General features: G+C 40.0%; 1 protein-coding gene across 4 annotated transcripts in view; it reads right to left on the bottom strand.

Annotated features, from left to right (window-relative positions):
* Window positions 1-18917, bottom strand: part of slc36a1 (solute carrier family 36 member 1) — a 53474-nt gene that overhangs the window by 3707 nt on the left and 30850 nt on the right. Inside the window, exon 12 of one of the 4 annotated variants that reach the window (XM_061234255.1) lies at window positions 7165-7194. The exons of the other annotated variants lie outside the window; for them this stretch is intronic. Within the exon in view, the coding sequence (XP_061090239.1) occupies window positions 7193-7194 (2 nt within the window). The 3' untranslated portion in view covers window positions 7165-7192. Of the gene's footprint in view, window positions 1-7164; window positions 7195-18917 lie in introns of those variants that run through there. 4 annotated transcript variants of the gene reach the window in all.

Below are 18917 nucleotides of genomic sequence, written 5' to 3'. Positions count from 1 at the left end.
ACAAAACGAGCCGATTCAGTTAAGCCTCTGAACTCTTGTTGTTTCCCATTCCCTCCTTCAATCCTGAGTGACAGAACACATTGAAAATGTCATCATGCTTGGCCCCTTTTTCGTATTATCCTCCCAATCCATTGCTTTCTTGATGACGGACCGTTTATCCATTTGTCTCACAAAGACTTGTCATTGAATGTTCCCATTGTAGGCTACGTGTCGTCCTCAGAAAGTTCTGATGTATTTAACTGCATTTTAACAAATACAAAATGGCTGAAATGAGGCACAGTGACAAGTAGAAAGAACTGTATTCTACAAGCCAAGGAGAAATGTCAGAATCCACATCGAAAGAATGGTTATAACGTCTCATTTACAAGATATTCGGGCCACCATTTCATGTCCACATGCATTTGTTTTGGAGGGACAGGATTAAAAGGGTGAGATAAAATGGAGATGATCAAACATCATTATACAGACCAATACCCCTAGTATCTGAGATCAGAAAAGTACAGGCAATCAAGACTGCTGCAGTCTTTTCCTTTGCACCGTTTAAAGAGTTGACTTTACTACAGGGAAATTTTATGATTTGTGGACTACAGCAAGAACATGCAGTAACTGTGCAAAAGTCACCCTGGATTTTTTTAAATATAAATTTGGTCTTAGATGTTTATTTGTTTTTGGCATTGGTGCGTCAGTATAAAATAACAAATTTGAGATTTTGAGACATCAGTTTCCCACAAAAAAATGATCTGTAAGATAATTTCACCTTTTTCATTAAATAAAGTAACATATTAAGTAATAGGCTACTTTCCACATAAAAACTTGATCAAGGCTGTCTGGGATTACCTGGAGAGCTAGAAGCAAGTGAGACAGCAAACACCGACAGAAGAACAGACAAACTGACATGTTCTCCACTATGTTTTGGACAACCTACCAGCTGACTCTTAACAGCAGCGCACTTTCTTTTGCACTGCGGCTTTTAAAGGCAGGGGTGGTCACAACAAAAATTGATTTGATTTACTTTTTACCCATTCACTGCTCTTATATGAAATGTTTCAATATTTAGAAAATGTTCATTTTAATATTTTGGAAAGCATCTTTGCTGCACAGATTTATTCATTCATTTATTTATTTTTTAAACATGTGCCTAAGACTTTTGCGCAGTGCAACACACTTCAAACCACTGCAATGCAGCATTTACAGCGATATTGGATGCTCTTACAGAGATGGATGTGTGTCTATGCTCAATTATCCTTGAAAAATATTTAAACACCTTTTGGCCACCACAATGTCACATGCAACCTAAATCGGCAATGCTCAAGGAAAGTAGTGCTGGGTGCAATTTCAAAACTGACATTTCAGTTTATAATTATGAATGAACACTCCAAAAAAGAAAACCGTGTACAGCCTCTCTAAACATATCACTGCTGTATAAGTTGCTTTGGAGTTACTTGAAGTGTATCTTCTTCCTTTAAAATGGCAGATATTGTGAAGCTGATGGTCATCAGAAACTTCTGCGAATATCTATGCTATCCTTCATTGTTCACAAAACTGTGTGGGCCAGTTGAATATGAATATGAATATTAACTGAAATACCACAAAGCCCAACTATCCCTTTGAACTGAATAAAGAGAACAAAACAGGCAGCAGGCACGTTGTGAATGAAGAGGCCCGTGCTGTTTGCTCACCCTTTAGGCCATTTCGCTTTGCTCCGACAGAGCAAGGCAGGGACACGTCAGGGCTTTCAGATAATCAAACATGTGCGGATCACACTCCCTCTGCCCCGGGCACACACTCACTGTTACTCGCCATTTTCTTTGACAGTGACTGTAAAAGCCTCATCTCTTTCCTCACATTTGACAAGCATAAAGCAAAGCAGATAAGTCTTTAAATCTTGAAATTGTTCTCTTTGGCTTTTCTTTTCCTCCCCTCTCCCGCCCCCCAAATTGACTATTTGACTTCACAAAGACCGGAAAGGTAATAGGGTGGCGGACCCTGCCACTGACGTCTGTGTGACGTTTCGTGCCACCGCTTGGCCCGTCGGCTATGTGAAGAAACCAGCGCAGAGCAAACAGAGATGCTAGTCAAGCTCCTTCTTGAGGAGAATTAAGTGCGCTAAAACCAGCTGCTATCATTCATTCCAAGGCAATACCCAGTGAACAAAAACAAAATGGTCCAATTCAGAAAGTGTAATAATAATATTTTATCAGCATTACACTTGAAAGAGCTTAATCATACACATCACATAACCATACACTGTATACACAATGAACCAAAAATGGAAGTGACACACACACACAAGACACTGGGTAAACTGGCCATTTTGTTCAACCAAATGCCAGTGGATGACAGCTAAATGCGTTAAAAAAGCCGCCGCCAAGAAATGGAGTGAGGGGTATTTATCATTTATTTATAAACCTTCATTTAACCAGGCAAGACCCTTGAGGCTAAAAAGTACTACTGGTAATGGAGTCATCGACTCATTTAAAAAAAGAAACACAATTATATTTACAACTCAGAACACTGGCATGGCAATGTTAGAAAAGGCTATGAAGAGATACTAGGTTTTTATGGAACAAGCCTGTGGCACAGTAGCTGGGAAGCATCAATATTGAACAGCAGCACAAGGTCACCTAACTACTAAGACAAGGGTTTCACACCCCATGGAAAGAGTCTTAATTCCTCCTCAAAGACACTTTCTGAGATCAACAACTGCCCTCCTCCCAATGTCACAACAGGCACTCCAATCAACTCAGAAGCTGCAGGGTCCCACTCCACCAGAGCTCCCCGATAATCTCGGTCTATTCATCAGCGCTTTCATGACAAACAGAGGCTTCGGGGTGGTCGGATTTTTGGCTGCTGTTTCATACGCATGAACATTTATGAAGTGAAAGAGAGAAGAGAGAAGAGAAAAGAGAGAGAGAGATATGGATGAAAAGATGGCCTTATCATTATCAGTGTCAGGCTGCCTGCCATTTTGCAGGAAAAATCTGTCATGGTGGTACCGATCTCAGTACAACAAAACCTCTCACCTCTCACTGTGGAGTTACTTTTTCCAACTTTACCAAGTTTTTACTTAAGTAAGTAAGTAAATCTTATGCATATTTAAAACGGGAATGCAGTAAAAGATAAACATTAATAAACATGAGAACAAGCAGACCATTTAAAAAAGGATAACGTCAGTGCAAACAGAAGTTACATAAGGAAACTGAGTATTCATTTTCCATATCTGAAGTCTACATGAAAAAAAAGAAAAGAAAAATGACACTCTTTAATGTCAGTAGGTAGCATTGTCACCAATGATGTCCCAGAATGCAGGACTAAATAAAGATGGCAAAGGATCCGGAAACACAGACAGCAGCCACGGTGGATTTTGTGGCTGTGGTCTTTCCCTTTGAAAACAAAGTGCCCTCATAAAGCCTTCGCTTCACTCTTAGATTTTTGTCTGATCATAGAATTCTGATCAATAGAACGTGTGACTCACTGACTAATGGTAAAATCAGCAGTCAAAGGCTGCTGGTAGGTTTGTGATGACAAACAGCCGTCATCCATTTTAAGTAGGCCGATATCACTCAGCTCTAACCACTGTGCGCATGTTTTACCTAACACAGATTGATTTTTAAGGCACAATTAAAGCTAATGCATGAATGTGATTTCATGCTTTAACAGTATGACGTTGGATCCGGAAGACAGCACCTCCTACAGCACAGTGTCCCCATAACTGCACTGGGGAATTGGGGTTTATTCGAAGAGGGAAGATTACCCCTAAGTGGCCCACCAACACCATTTACAGCAGCAACTTAGCTTTCCTAGGAGGTCTCCCATCCATTAACCAAGCCCACACCAGCTTTGCTTCAAACATTCAGTCAGAGCAAGGTACATGGAGGTATGGCCATAATGTTTTGGACAAAGTGCCCTCCATAATGTTTGGGACAAAGACCCATCATTTATTTAGTATTTATGCAATTAATAGTTTCTCCTGACAAAATGTCCTGTTGAACCCAATGAATAAAATATTCAGTAGAATCAATTATTTTCATATCTACTGCATATCAGGCAGCAGCACGGTGATTTAATACCTAGGACCCATGATGATTTAAAGCCACTCACCCAAGAAAAGTGTTCCATACTGTATCAGCATAATTTACAACTGAATCTAGTCCACATGACATGGACCTGAAAGGTCAGTGGTTAGATCCCCGCTGCAGCCACAATTATGCCTTGAGCAAGGCCTTTAACCCCACATTGCTCCGGGGGAAATTAAATCATTGAAATCTACCCAGATTAAAATTTTGATTCAGGGCTAATGTTCTTCAGTGCATGTGCCCTTCCTATTCCCATAAACGTACACTTTCTACACATTACCTGTGTATACATATGCACACTTACATACTTTATATAGGCACACACATTACCCACATCCCCCCCGCTGTGTGTCTCTCATGTCTTTTCTCTTTTTGTTCACAACGGGGCCATTAAACTACATCACACACGACTTGCCAAAATGTGTTTTGCATGAGCGGACTAAAGCCTACCTGATACATTAATGGGCAGGGAAATACAAATGTAATTATGTCAATTGAGGAAAACATCCTTTTTTTGTTCCTTGGGGACAATTTATCTACTTAGTGTGTCAGTACTTTATGAGCATTGAGATTTTGGGGTGAGCAGATGTTTCTGTCAAATGCAGAGATAGCTTTTAAGATCAATCGCCCTGCAGGTGACCCCGAGGAAAACGTAAAACAGGTGACAGATTATGAAATTCTATATTATCTGTTTTCTCCTATCACTGAATGACAGGCTGGTAGACACAGAGCAAAACTATTATAAAGGTAGGTAAATAATCAACAGGCATGGAATACAAAGGAAAGCAAACAATTTAATTTGCAAGTATGTTTCCCTGCTGTCAATTCACAAAGCCTCAGTCAGTAAAGGCGATGAACAAATAAATAAAGGAAGCGCTGGTTAATGGCAACTGCTACTTCAGTAAGCAACTGTCATAATTCACTTTTGCATATCTGCACATCTGTGTGCTTACTAGACTTTTCTCTACATTGCTAATATAAACACCATGCAAACATTTCAGTTATACGTCTTTTTGCATTACTTCTTAGTGTGGTGTCACACATGGCCATTGCATTTTACAGAAACAAAAACAGGTTAGGGTGGCCTGTAGCGTAGTGGTTAAGGTAAATGACAGGGACACGCAAGGCCGGTGTTTCTAATCCCAGTGTAGCCACAATAAGATCCGCACAGCCGTTGGGCCCTTGAGCAAGGCCCTTAACCCTGCATTGCTCCAGGGGAGGATTGTCTCCTGCTTAGTCTAATCAACTGTACGTCGCTCTGGATAAGAGAGTCTGCCAAATGCCAATAATGTAATGTAATGTAATGTATGGGATTCACAGTTAGTGAGCCTTCTGGTGAAAAAAGGACATCAATGATGGAAATGCAACACTGTCGAGAGTCCAAGAAATGTACATTATAATGGCTTTCGATGAAATTACACATTGGTCCCTTCAACAGATCAAAACCACACTCATAGGCTTTGGATTGAAAGCAGCATTACGGCTGGGAACAATAGCACTATAAATGCATTATTGACAATAACAGCCACTTCCAGGAGGGGGGTGGGTTAAAATACAATACAGCCCAGGTAGCATTGTGCATATGTGATGTATTCCATTCACAATATTACAATACCACCGTGCATTTTCCGGTGCTGAGTAAAGCACACCTACGCAGAACAAGATGAAAAGAAGAAGCCAATGGTATTGGTGTGAAAATACTTCACAGAACACTAGCTGGAGGAAACAAGCAAAAATGACAGCCACTTCCGACAAGGTGCTCCCTTTTGTTCGATATGCGAAACAGTTGATTCTGGTGTTTCCTAACGCCTGACATACATCTGACAGTCCCCTCATTACTCAGCCTCATAATGGCTTCCTTGAATGTCTTTGGCATATGGTCCTCATGTTAACAACACCAGTAACAGACTCAGAATTAGAAGCCTAGAATCAAGACTAGATACTGAAAACATTATACTGATACCTGCACTAAGGAAGCGATTGAATGCACACAAATAATCAGAAACAGTTTGAAAGGGATTCAATTCAGAGAGATCACCCAATGAGGATGTAAATACCCTGAAATTAAAGGTGACTCCCTGTACTTTCTCATATCAATTCTTTCATAAATCCAATGTTCTAGAGTACAGAAATTGTACCACTGTCCAAATACTTATGGATAGATGTTGGACTTGTTTTACAGAAAGCAGTCCCTTCCCTGCATTTTAAACCACAGTTCCTGTGAATTGGGCTCAATTAATGTGTGGAGCTCCAGTCATGAACAGATTTATTAAATAATGTTGAGAGAAATCGTTTTCCACTACACAGTTCTATGCCTATTGCAGTCTTGTTTTAGTATAGCTATAATTTGGCAGCAATAAAAAAAGCTTAAAAATATGGGAGGACAAAGCAAAGATGAGTCATGTACAACCCACACTCTGTGTTAAGAGATAGGTTTAGGGGAAATCATTCAAGTCTGATTGTTCTCTCCCAGCCTGTCGACAAATCTGAAAATTGATGTGAAAAATGCCATGAATGCTGCAAATGAATGCTGTAAATTCAACAAAGTTTTGTTTAATATGAAAACTTTTTGGTTTTCTTGAAATTAGTTTCCAATTATATTGGAAAAAAGCTGTCAACAAAGGAACTGCTATACAGACACTTGATTATTGATTATTAACTATTTATTTAACTGTGATTATTGAAAATGAAATGGCCTTTTGGAACTCAAAATCAAATATCAGTCTGAATGTATGAAAGGTTCCATAGAGTTTAAACCTACTCATACATTAGATTAGTATATTTCTTAAAATGTGTCTACCCATATTGTCAAAAAAAAATTACAATCAATATTAGCATGCTAAACATCTAGAGGACATGAAAAAGAATCTAAGACCTGTAAAACTAAATGGATCTAAGAGAATTAATTGCATTTACTTTCCTTGCCTTTTGGTAAATGTCTACCATCATATTTACACTGCAACACAAGGACTGGTACACAAAAATGACATTTTTTTCCAGGAGTGATATCCCAATCCAGTACATTTCCAGCCTTTCAGCCTGCGTCATCTCCTCTTTCCTCATTATGTCACTTGCATGAATTCTGAATGCGGAGAGGTCAGTGATTTGTCCTCCATTTCTAGAACGCAAATACGGGGTGATCCTACCTTAGCCACTCGCTTAGATATAAGCAAACATTATGTTTAAACATGAACATACATTAACAACTCTAAACTTGCCATCCCTTTGCTGTTGCTGCAAAGCAAATTGTCTGGCAGGTTTTTAATTCAATGTTATTTAATCTGGGGCGGAGCAACACTGTCAAAACTGAACCCCCAGCCACTACTGAAAAGCATATCACGTGTGAGACCTAAAAGAACAGCCCGTACTGAATGACAGATGTCCTTTTTCCATTAGATGGAATATCTGCTATCATTTTGAAAACCTCTAACCTCAATAAAGGCCTGCTGGAAAAATGAGAAGTGAGAATATAGCTGCAGGCAGCCATTCCCGGGGTCCAAGCAGCATAATACTCGGCAACCATAGACTGAAATGTTCCAACAGACATGCTGGACCATGCCATTAACTGAGGAACCTGTCTGAGAGAACAGTGACTTGAACAATATGAGCAACTTTTTTGGAAGTGTAAAATGATATCAGTGTGCTTGATACGTGAAAGTGTGTTCAGATGATAAGCTCTTGTTTAGTGTAAAACTTCCAAGTTGTGAAAATGTAGGATTTTTTGTGAAATAAATGCACCACCACACTTATTATGTAATGAGAAGCTACTGCCAGGAGAACAGGCAAAAACAGCAAGTTGTGATCTATTGTTATAGCAGAAGAAGGTATCTGAACGATATTGATCACAAAGGAATGGTCCTATCCTGTTTGATCCAAACAAAAAACAACTCTTCTCTTCTTTTTCTCGCTCTTTCCCTCTCCCTTTCTTGCACGTATGTGAATACAGAATTGCATTTGATTGACAAGCCAGACATGACTGTTAGGCAGTATATTGTGACATTCAGCTGATTGTCGGCTTCATGTCATTTCTACGCCCTAAATTCAGGTGTAATTTTGTAAATGCTGTTTAAAGCTGTTTCCCTGCCAATCATGTGGTAATCATGTTGGAACAAGGCTGAAAAAACCCCAAAATGGTGAGTCACAGTGTAATTTTACAGGCCTTTTTCAGAAATGTTCATTGTTGGCTGCATGTCCATTTTCCACGAGCTGCACAGAGGCTTCCTGAAGACCAGGCACTGTGGATGACTCACAGAAACCTTGATTCACAGAAAGGTTCAATTCTGACCTCACAACCCATCACCAGGCATGGTCACAGTGTAACCTTTATTCGATGGCTGCCCTCAGAGGTTATGCTGCAGCAAACTGAAGTACACCAGACCCAGAGGTGTGCAAACTAGAACAGTTCAGTCTTCACAGAACCCTGCCTGGTACGCTGACAGCAGCCTTGAATCCCTCTCTTATGCATCACATGTGTTATCCAAGGCTTGGATAACTGCTCAATATACATTTAACCAAAATGAAATTAGCTACTTAACACAGCAGCTATGCATGTAACATGCATTTAGAGACTAAGGCTTTGAGGCTATGAATAATTTAACCTACAGCAACCTTACTAAAACAAATTATTGACCTCTTTTTCCTGCCTACATTCCGATCCTCGGCCCACACAGTGCTGACCAAGACTAATTTATATAATTTATAATTTATTTCATTCAGATTTATTATCAGCAACAAAGTTAATTTTAAAAAGTTGTGTGTGCAATAATGTTAAATTGTAGCACTTGACATTGCATTTAGCTTGTATAACATTATGTAGTTTGCCTAGCGATGTGCTTAAAAGAACAATCGCCTGTTAAAAGTGTCATGAAGCAGCATGGAGTATTGATGCAGTGGAGAGATGTATACTCTTCTGCATCAATTATTGAATAAATGACAAACAAAATGGATACAGATAATATCGCCCGTAAGTCAGCACCGTGGAACAAACAAAGTGCAAAGTATGCACATTTTTATGAATCTAGGCAATTAACTGGGGGGAATTGCGAACATCCAACATACACGATAGTAGAGGAAAAAAGAAAACATGGAGGGAAAAAACTTCAACACATTTCTCATTAAGGAGACTGCTTGAATAACTGTAATACCCATCGTATATCCCTACACTACATAAAAGTCTTTATGTAAGATATGCAATAGGTTCAGACCCCTGGCAAAAGATCCATACCAGTACAAACTCCTGGGTCACACTTCAGTGGATAAAGCTGTCTACGCCAGAGTCATGGCAGAGCATGAGTCTGTCTACACCAAAGTCATGGCAGTGAATGAGGTAGTCTACACCAGAGTCATGGAAGTGGATAAGGTGGTCTACACCAGAGTCTTGGCAGTGGATGAGGTGGTCTACACCAGAGTCTTGGCAGTGGATGAGGTGGTCTACACCAGAGTCATGGCAGTGGATGAGGTGGTCTACACCAGAGTCATGACAGTGGATAAGGTGGTCTACACCAGAGTCATGGAAGTGGATGAGGTGGTCTACACCAGAGTCATGACAGTGGATAAGGTGGTCTACACCAGAGTCATGGAAGTGGATGAGGTGGTCTACACCAGAGTCATGACAGTGGATAAGGTGGTCTACACCAGAGTCATGACAGTGGATAAGGTGGTCTACACCAGAGTCATGGAAGTGGATGAGGTGGTCTACACCAGAGTCATGACAGTGGATGAGGTGGTCTACACCAGAGTCATGACAGTGGATAAGGTGGTCTACATCAGAGTCTTGGCAGTGGATGAGGTGGTCTACATCAGAGTCATGGCAGTGGATGAGGCTGTCTACATCAGAGTCATGGCAGTGGATGAGATGGTCTGCACTAAACCTGAATCAGGTGCAGACTTTCTGCAGCAAAGCTTTGCAGTACACATGTCCCATATAACTTTCCAGGTTGCTACGCAACACATTGGGATTTGCTCTAATATGTTGGAGACCTATCTGCCCAACACTGCATCCTTATATGACTGCAGGTGCATCTTTTGTTTATTGAAGGACAAGCCATTTCATTTTCATATTGTTCTGGCAAAACATGTAATTCTCTGAAAAAAAGGCAGTATTGTGGATTTTGTGGATGGATGGGGCGATTTTGAAAAAGCACAACAGAAATTCAGATCAAAATAAGTACTTTGTGGAAGACACAGGATAATATCTGCATCAGATTCAGATTTTGAGAATGAAGTTTATCTTTATAATGGATTAAAGTTGTACAGATTTTATTATTCTTTTTTTACTAAACTTAACTAAATCAAACTGATCATTTAAATGATGTGTCCTTAATATAGAGCGCTTTGGCTGTCTCAAACTGAAAGCAGTTGCCTGGATGCATCGTTGCCGCGCTGCGTGATTAGTCACTGCCCTTCATAGGCGCCTTGGAGGTGCTTAGGCAGCACTGGAATGAGACGCACTTTGAAGGCAGGAAGACAGAGGAAAGGTGGCTCAATTACGTGATTACAAGCAATTTAGCTGCCTAATTCATAGAAAGCTCACAGAGGCTTAAAAACATTAAAAGCATTATTTCAGCGTGTTAAGCAATTAAAATGTTGTTTCAAAAATCTAACTACAACAAAATATCGTGCTCGCTGTGGACTCTTTTACAGTTCTTTGCGAACTCCGTCACTGTTTCTGGCCACCACTAATTTAACGGAAGTAAGAAGCATAAGGTTAATCGCAACAAATTGTGGGATATCTTACCAGGCAAAGGATGCATCGATGCTGCCTTCAAAATTGGTCAAATGAGGGTAATTTAGAAGGTATAATCTTTTGCACACCATGGAATGGGATGCCTTCTTGCCTTAAAATACCGCCAGCACGGCAGTACGGCAGCATTGAGACCGTTGTGTGAGGAAAAAGTGAATTTCCAACAGATAAGATGAATGCCATCAATGTGTTCTGCCTTCTGCATCATAGCAAATGTAGCCTATTGGAAGCACACTGGACTGAGACCACTACACACTCAGTGCAGATGCAGCTTTACTCCTCCATCATGTCAAGTGTGTTCCCAGGATATTTCACCTCCACCCCTGTCCGTCTTGCCTTGCCTATGGCTAAACGGAGGTCCACAGGAGGCAAGCCGGAACCAATTTGTGCAGTGCATGCTGGGATGCATTTCACCGAAAAAAAAAAAAAAGACTACGGCAGTTTAATTAAAAAACCTCTTCACTCGACTGCCATTGTCATGGTAAAGCATGTCGCCTGCCATTTTAAACTTTCCTTTGTACCTTGGCTATAGGCCACTTAAAATGGCCCCCGAGAAGCAGATAACCATTTTACGCTTAATGGGAAACGTGGTTCACCTCATTAAAATAATTATTCCAATGGATTAATTGCATTGATTCTGACCAGGGGGTTGCAGTCACAGGATCGAATACATTTACATAATACAGTGTGATGAGCTAAGGATTTAATTAACTGGCCTATAACAAAAGGTCAACAGTGTGCATTTGGAAGAAATATGTAAGTTAAGCCTAAGTTAAACTTCGAAGTGGAAAGATAAAATCATAACTCATTGTTAAATGCATGCATTGGAGCATTGAGTGTGGACTTGTCTGTCCAGAGGCCATTACTCAACTCAGGATGCATGAAGCTAACCACAGCCCTGATAAGACAAACACACATAGGCTAATGAAAATGGCCAATGGACACAAAATGAAATAATTAAAAGCACACAAAACTGCCATAAATGAAGTCTTAATAGCCCATTTGTAACTATGGAGATAAATTATATTTCCTGAAGAAAAACTAAAATCGCTTGACTTCGATTCTGCCCTCAAAGTCCACCCAGACACTATCATCAGTGTCAAACCCAGAATTGTCATACAAGTGCTTCTGTATAAAAGCTAGGATTTACCAGTAAATACTGTGCTTTTCAGCAACAGCAAAACTTGCTCGACAGGCCAATGTTTATACTCCTTGATGTAGTTCTGGCAAGTATTTTCCTAGCATGGCTATCATTGTACCCAAGAAAATGTGCAGTAAATACATTAAATATTGCATGGTATCCATCACCAAGTTTATAAAGGAGAGTGTTGTCCAGGCCACACAGTTAACTTATACTGAATATGGGAGAGAAAAAAAAAAAAGAGCTAATTTACTAAAATATGTCAGGATCCAATTCATGTAATGCCTTTTTGTTTCATTTTCTAAAAGCTTACATCACTCTATCCAGAGTCACCAAGCAAGAACTCACAGAGACTAGTTCCTATTGTCAAAAATGAGGAGGAAAAATAATAATAATAATCAAGTCCCCAAATATTTATTCACTGAAGGTCTGCAATGCTAAGCTGTGACTGTGGATGAGGAGGAGGGGGAAAGCAGTTGCGGAGACCTTCGGGCTCTCCGGCTGACATTCTCCGGAACCTTCTGCATCTCTTAATCAAAGTGTCACTTTGAGTTTGGGCTCCCTTCTCCACAAAGAAAAGAAGCAAACAAATACAGTGGGGACCTAAGGGCATAGAGAGGAACAGGACGCCCTTCCCACCACCGAGGGGGTCCCCATTTCAAAGAGCGCCCCAGGCAGGGTCTAGGGGCCCTACACATTCATGTGGCCCCAGGTTTCCATGTCACCTTTCCACCCACAGCAAGAGCGTACTCAGAATATTGAGTCACAGGGTCAGCCCAGCCTAACACACTGTCCTGTTTGGTTGCCATCAAGCCCTGAACATGTCGCTCTCCGGTTTACCTTGGGCTGGAAGTAAAAAATTAGCCGGGGTCAGTTGGGTTCTTGGGTCTTTCTTGAGCGCTTGTAGCTCTTTCACCAAGCAGGCTGTAGGTGCTTTTAGCTTCATGTAAGAGCAGCTCCTGAGAAGCACTTCTCCCCCTCCTGCTCTCCCAAAAAACGAATCAAGGGGAGGCATGCCACCTTTTAAGAGGCAACCTTGTAAAGACAGTCATAATCTAATAGATCCTTTGAAACATTAGCAACAGAAACATTATTTGCACCTCATTCTCTCAGGTATTTAGGTTACCCCAGTTCCCTTGGTGAATGCTCAGTCTTGGAGCACCTTGTTCTGTTCCCTCGAGATTCTTGTTATTTTTACTTCAGTCAGTACTTATGTAGTTTGACCCACATTTACAGTTTACAGTATTCTCTTTCACTGGGCTTCCTCCAGCAGCTTACCAACCTGCGCTACATTTAAACACTCCCACACCCTGCTCCGAGGCACTGCTCACTGCCGTCCATCATTCCCGTGTGCGAGGCAGCCAGGTGGTAGATACAGCAGCTTCAGAAAGTATTCAGACCCCTTCACTTTTTGCATACTTTATTGTGTTGTAGATTTAATTCTAAATGGATAAAATAGAAAATTGTTATGTAAATGAGATTTTTATTTTTTATTTGCATTTCTTTTATTTTACAAACATTTCTGAAAACATGTTCTCACTTTGTTAATTTTAGGTTATTGAGTGTAGCTTGATTGGCAAAAATGGCAATTTTATCAATTTAATATTAAATCTACAGTACAGCACAATAAAGTGTGCAAAAGGTGAGTTGGTCAGAATACTTTCTGAAGCCACTGTAATATGAGTCAGAACGTTGGAAGGAAAGGGTGTAGGTGCAATGTAGTTTAATGGTTAGGGAATTTGGCTGTAGGTTCAATTCCCAGGTAGGACACTGCTGTTGTACCCTTGAGCAGGGTACTCAACCTTAAATGATTCCGTATATATCCAGCTGCATGTATGGACATTGTGTAAAAATACACAAGAGTAACTCTGGATAAGAGCATCTGCTAAATTCCTGAAATGTAATGTAAAGTGCGTGTGATTAAAAACAGCTGTAGCAGCAGGAAGTTATATGAACATGGTGAATATGAATCATGCACAGTACTAATGTACTAGCTGATTTTTATGGAAAGTGAACTGAATTTACCCGTCTTTCATGCATGCCAGGCCATAAGTAATTGGATGTCACTCAAGCCGCAGTATTGCTCACTGCCAATCCTATCTGCTATCTGACATTTATATCATTTATGCAGATAATGTTTCTACATTTTCATTAGCTAGCTTGCCTACAGCACTGACAACTGCTCAACTGACTGGTCGAGCTCCTAACAATAACGTGAACCAGATCACAGGAAGGAACTGTGAATGTTGTCTTCGGTCACATGCCAGCGAAGCCACTGCTATCACTACTATCACATGATGAGACATTTGCAGGTGAGTGAAGGCGGTCAAAGGTTGAGTCAAGCTACAGTGCTGAAGGTTTGGCAGAAACAGCATAAGTGTTGAATGCAATTCCAACAAACATAATTTCTTACAAGCTGCTCTCATGTTCCACTAGCATTTTTTTCAAATCTGCATTTAAAAGACTGTAGTGGGAAAGAAACACTACACGAATGCTTACAGACAATTAAACCCGTTTGTTGTACTATTTAATCAAAGTGGAATTCTCCTTTCCCGTTTTCTGTAATATTCCTGGTTTTTCCCGCATCCCCTGCTCAATATCCCTCTCCTCAGAATGAGTAATGAGAAAGTTAATGGGCTTGTTAGCTTGACACTGGAAATTCAAGAGGTGCAAATTACTCTCAGCAAAAGGTCAATACAAACAAAAGACACTGCTCATGAAGCCACTCAGCCAGGGGCGAATTAGTGCAGCTGATTCAGCTCAATACCAAACTACACAGGCATGGGACTGGGATTACACTGCAAGACCTTCACCTGCCACAATGTATTTAAAACACGATGTTACAGCCACCCAGCAGCAATTACATCCACACACACATACAAGCAGGTACAATTATTCATATTAGTATGAGATTAGGATTGTATTTACAAGGCAAATCACATCTTACTTTAAAAAGGAAATATTATATTTTGGATATATAATACCTATCTTGGAACTCTCATATCATTAAGTCCAGTCAACTCAAGAAAGATACTGTCCTCTACCCCATACCCATATCTTGTTTTATTGAACACCTGCATCTCCAGAGAACAAAATGAAATTAGTGTTGGGAAATGTAAAATGTAATGGTAAATGCCGGAGGCTGAGAGGATGACCTAAGGCCACTGCATATGTCTTGTTATCTGACTTTTTACGGACATATCTGGGCTCAGAGATCAGGGATGCACATGCAAAGTGAAACCACAGACAACTATGGCATGTGAGAGAATGCGTATGTTAGCAGAGTTCAGGCAGGATGACTGGTTAGGAAACAATCGAGACCTGGCTAGACACTCAGAACTTTACCGACATGAATACACTACTGCATACTTTTCCTAGGCAGTCAGAGCTGGGTGATAAACCATTATTCACATTGAATGTTCAACAAATATAGAACAATTCATGTTTTTTAAGGGCTGTCTGCTCTCATTGTATTCTGCTTTATTCAGACAGGCAGAAAGCAGAGAGGCAACCAGACAGAGGAAGAGAGGACAGCACAGAGAGTGCCATGGAAGGAGACAACCATATGGAGGAATTTGTATACAGTGGGTGACCCTATGGACTGTGTCATTAATTAATGATTATTAATACATTAATATGAATTATTACTGATCCCCTTAGAGGCCAATAAGGTTTTTTTCTGGACTGGAATGCAGACATTGACATCGCTGAGACAGAATAAGGCCACAGAGAACAAATATCTGGAGGAATCATGTAGGCTGTAGTTGCCTGATGGCTTCACAAAGCCTGCCTTCAAACAATGAGGGCACACACAAGCATGGTAACTTTGCTGCCTTCACGAACAGAGCCACGGTGGAGCTCAGAAACCACTACGATGCATGAGCTGCATCAGCAAGCATTTGGTCCAGATATCCCTCAGTAGGGTGAAAACCATTGGCAGACTCAGTAATTGATTTTCTTGACAAAGGAAAAGGAAAATGTGAATGAATGCAGACAGCATAAGAGGAAGCCTGACAAGGCCATTAGCTCTCACTCATGGGCACCCGAGGATGGCGGATAGATAAAGACTTTGCTTCTAAAGCATAGCGATTCGCACAAGACACTTAAACTCCATAAATGCTGTTAAAATGGCAGATCTTAAATGACAGGACCTAGAAAACTAACCTCAATAATGACAGAAAGCATGCTCAGCATCAGAAAGTAAACAAGGAATCTAAAATTAAAAGAAAAACTAGGATTTTTTTAAAAATTGAAAGAATTGGCTGATTGAGTTTGAGTGTTAAAGAAAGGGTATATTTATTCTCGTTTCAGCCGAGTTAGGAATGGTTAGACATCGGAATGTCCCAAAGAATGCATCATAAACATAAACAGTAACCATAGTGCTGTATTTTTAAGGAAACCACTCCACATCCTTAGGAGGTCATATAGAGGAGAGAATGGTGTGCTGAGCTAGCTAGTTTTCTGGGGAGAATGCTAAATTAAGGTTAGCATGTTATAGTGGCATGGGCAGCGTTGAAGACACTTTGTCAGTTTAAAGAAGAAAGATTATTCAAATATAATGAATGTGCACACAGAGCTGGAATCGACTGTTGATCAGCGTTATAGTATCGTTTGTGGCTTTTCTTTTTTTGAAGCCATTCTGTAGCAGATTTACTTTGATGTTCAGGGTCATCGTCCTGCTGCATCACCCAGCTCCAAGTGAGCTTCAGCTGGACACCCACCCTGACATTATCCTGTAGGATACTTTGATAAACCCGGGACAAGCTGCCCAGGCCCCGAGGCAACAAAACAGCCCCAAATCATGATGCTGCCTCCACCATACTTCACCATTGGGATGTTTCATGTCCGTATACTTTGTCCGTTTTACACAATATGTAGTGCTGTGTGTTCCTCCCAAACAATTCAATCTTCGTTGTATTATTTCACACAACATTTTCCCCAGGAGTGTTGTGCAGTGTCAATTTGCTCCTTGGCAAACCTCAGGCACACAGCAATGTTTTTATTGGTTTCTATTTCTCCATGATGTCCAGCCATGGACACCATGTCTGTTCAATGTTTTGCATATGGTAGACTGATGTTAACCAGTTCCAATGATTCCCTCAAGCCTTGAGCTGTAACTATAGCTATACTACCATTGAGCATTCTGGTGTCATCTCAGGAGGCCACCCCCTTCTAGAGAGAGTAGCCACAGTATTAAATTGTCTCCATTTATAAACAAGGGGTTCACATACCTACACTGTGAATGTTTGAATGATGTATTAAATATGGACAAGAACAATACATTAATTTGTGTTATTAGCCAAAACAGATTGTTTTTGTTCAATACTGTAACTTAGATGAGTAGACAAGGTAATTCTAAAGGGCGCACTTACGTTTTCTTGCCACTGTAGATATGACGACAAAGAACAAGGAACAAGATATTCAATCCCAGTGAAGGACACGTGATTTTATTTTATTAATATTACTGTATATTCATTGTTTGGAATTTTCTGTCTCCCTGTTTTTCAAAACTGCTTTTAGGTGGTATGTGTGCATACATTTTTTTTGTATACTGTGGCGAGTATGACCAATGAGTCACCCATACCCCCATTCAAAAAGTAAGAACTTTTCTCCATATTCAACACTTTATCTGAAATTTGACAAAGAAAGCGTGTAATATAGAAGTTCACAAACTTATTAAGGCTGCAATGAGTTTACTTCGGTCCACAAAATCAAATAACATGAATTCGGTAGACTTGAATTCAACAGAGCATTCTGAAATTGGAAAGAAAAAACAACCACTAAAGCCTTTTTCCTGAATTAGCATGATACACTCTACACATAGACCGTTGAGTTATTCTGCGAAAGGACTAAGTTTCAAAACAAAACAAAATCAAAACTTGTCTGTGTGTGGGCAGAAGAGAAAGTTAAGCTAATGATGACATTAGCTTAATAATAGCTAAATACAATTATTCCTACAAATTTTTTCCACCACTTTAACGCACACTTTCAAAAAAAGAACTTGCTTTACTCTGTTGAAATTGTAGAGGTGTTAATAGTAATCATGTGGGTGCTAAAACGGTAAACAATAAATATTACAATGGTATATTTTCTTACATTTCTCTCTAAGTTTTTTTATTTATCTACATTCCAAGGTAAACTGTGGTGGTACAAACAGTATCATATACAGTACTATGGACTTCAGAATAATAAACAATATTAATATCCAAAGAAAGTAAGAAAGAAAACCAAGAAGGACCTCTCTTGAGGGTTGTAGGCCTGCAACATTCTCCTACTATCCTATTCTCTCTCTTCCTTCACTTTCAAGTTGAAAATAAATAAACGCACCAAAAAAAAAGAAGATTTTTGAGACTACCCAGGAATAAGAATCACATTAAGAATAATAAAGTCATCTTTTTATTGCAAATAGTTGAACGTCTTCAGAAACCTTTTCAGGGAGCAAGATGATTACATTTAAACAAGACCCAGAGGCAGTACATTATTGAGCAGCCATCCATGCATGTGACAGCAGCTTGATGCATAAAAGCATGCAGACATGGTAAGAGGTTCAGTTGTTGTTCAGATCATGGAATGAGTGCTGGTGCCAGACAGGGTAAGTTTGAGTATTGGAGAAACTGCTGATCTGAGATTTTCATGCGTAAGAGTCTCTAGAGTTTACAAAAATTGGTGCAAAAAACAAAAAGAAAATCCAGTGAGCACAAGTTCTGTGGGCGAGGTCAGAGAAGAACGGCCAGACTCGTTCACATTTCTTCCCCATTCTGATGTAGTATGAACAAGAACTGAACCTCTTGACCATGTCTGTACGCTTTTATGGATTGAGCTGCTACTGCATGATTGCCTGATTAGATATTTGCATTAAAGTGCCGGTGTACAGGTTTACCTAATAAAAAGTGTATATAGCCTTGCTAAAACATGTTTGCAGTATTTATGAAGTGTGTATTAAGAATGGAAGCTAGCA

Source organism: Conger conger, chromosome 3 (genome assembly GCF_963514075.1).
Source record: "Conger conger chromosome 3, fConCon1.1, whole genome shotgun sequence".
In the NCBI taxonomy this organism is placed as follows: Eukaryota; Metazoa; Chordata; class Actinopteri; order Anguilliformes; family Congridae; genus Conger; species Conger conger.
This window is presented reverse-complemented; position numbering and strand designations above follow the sequence as displayed.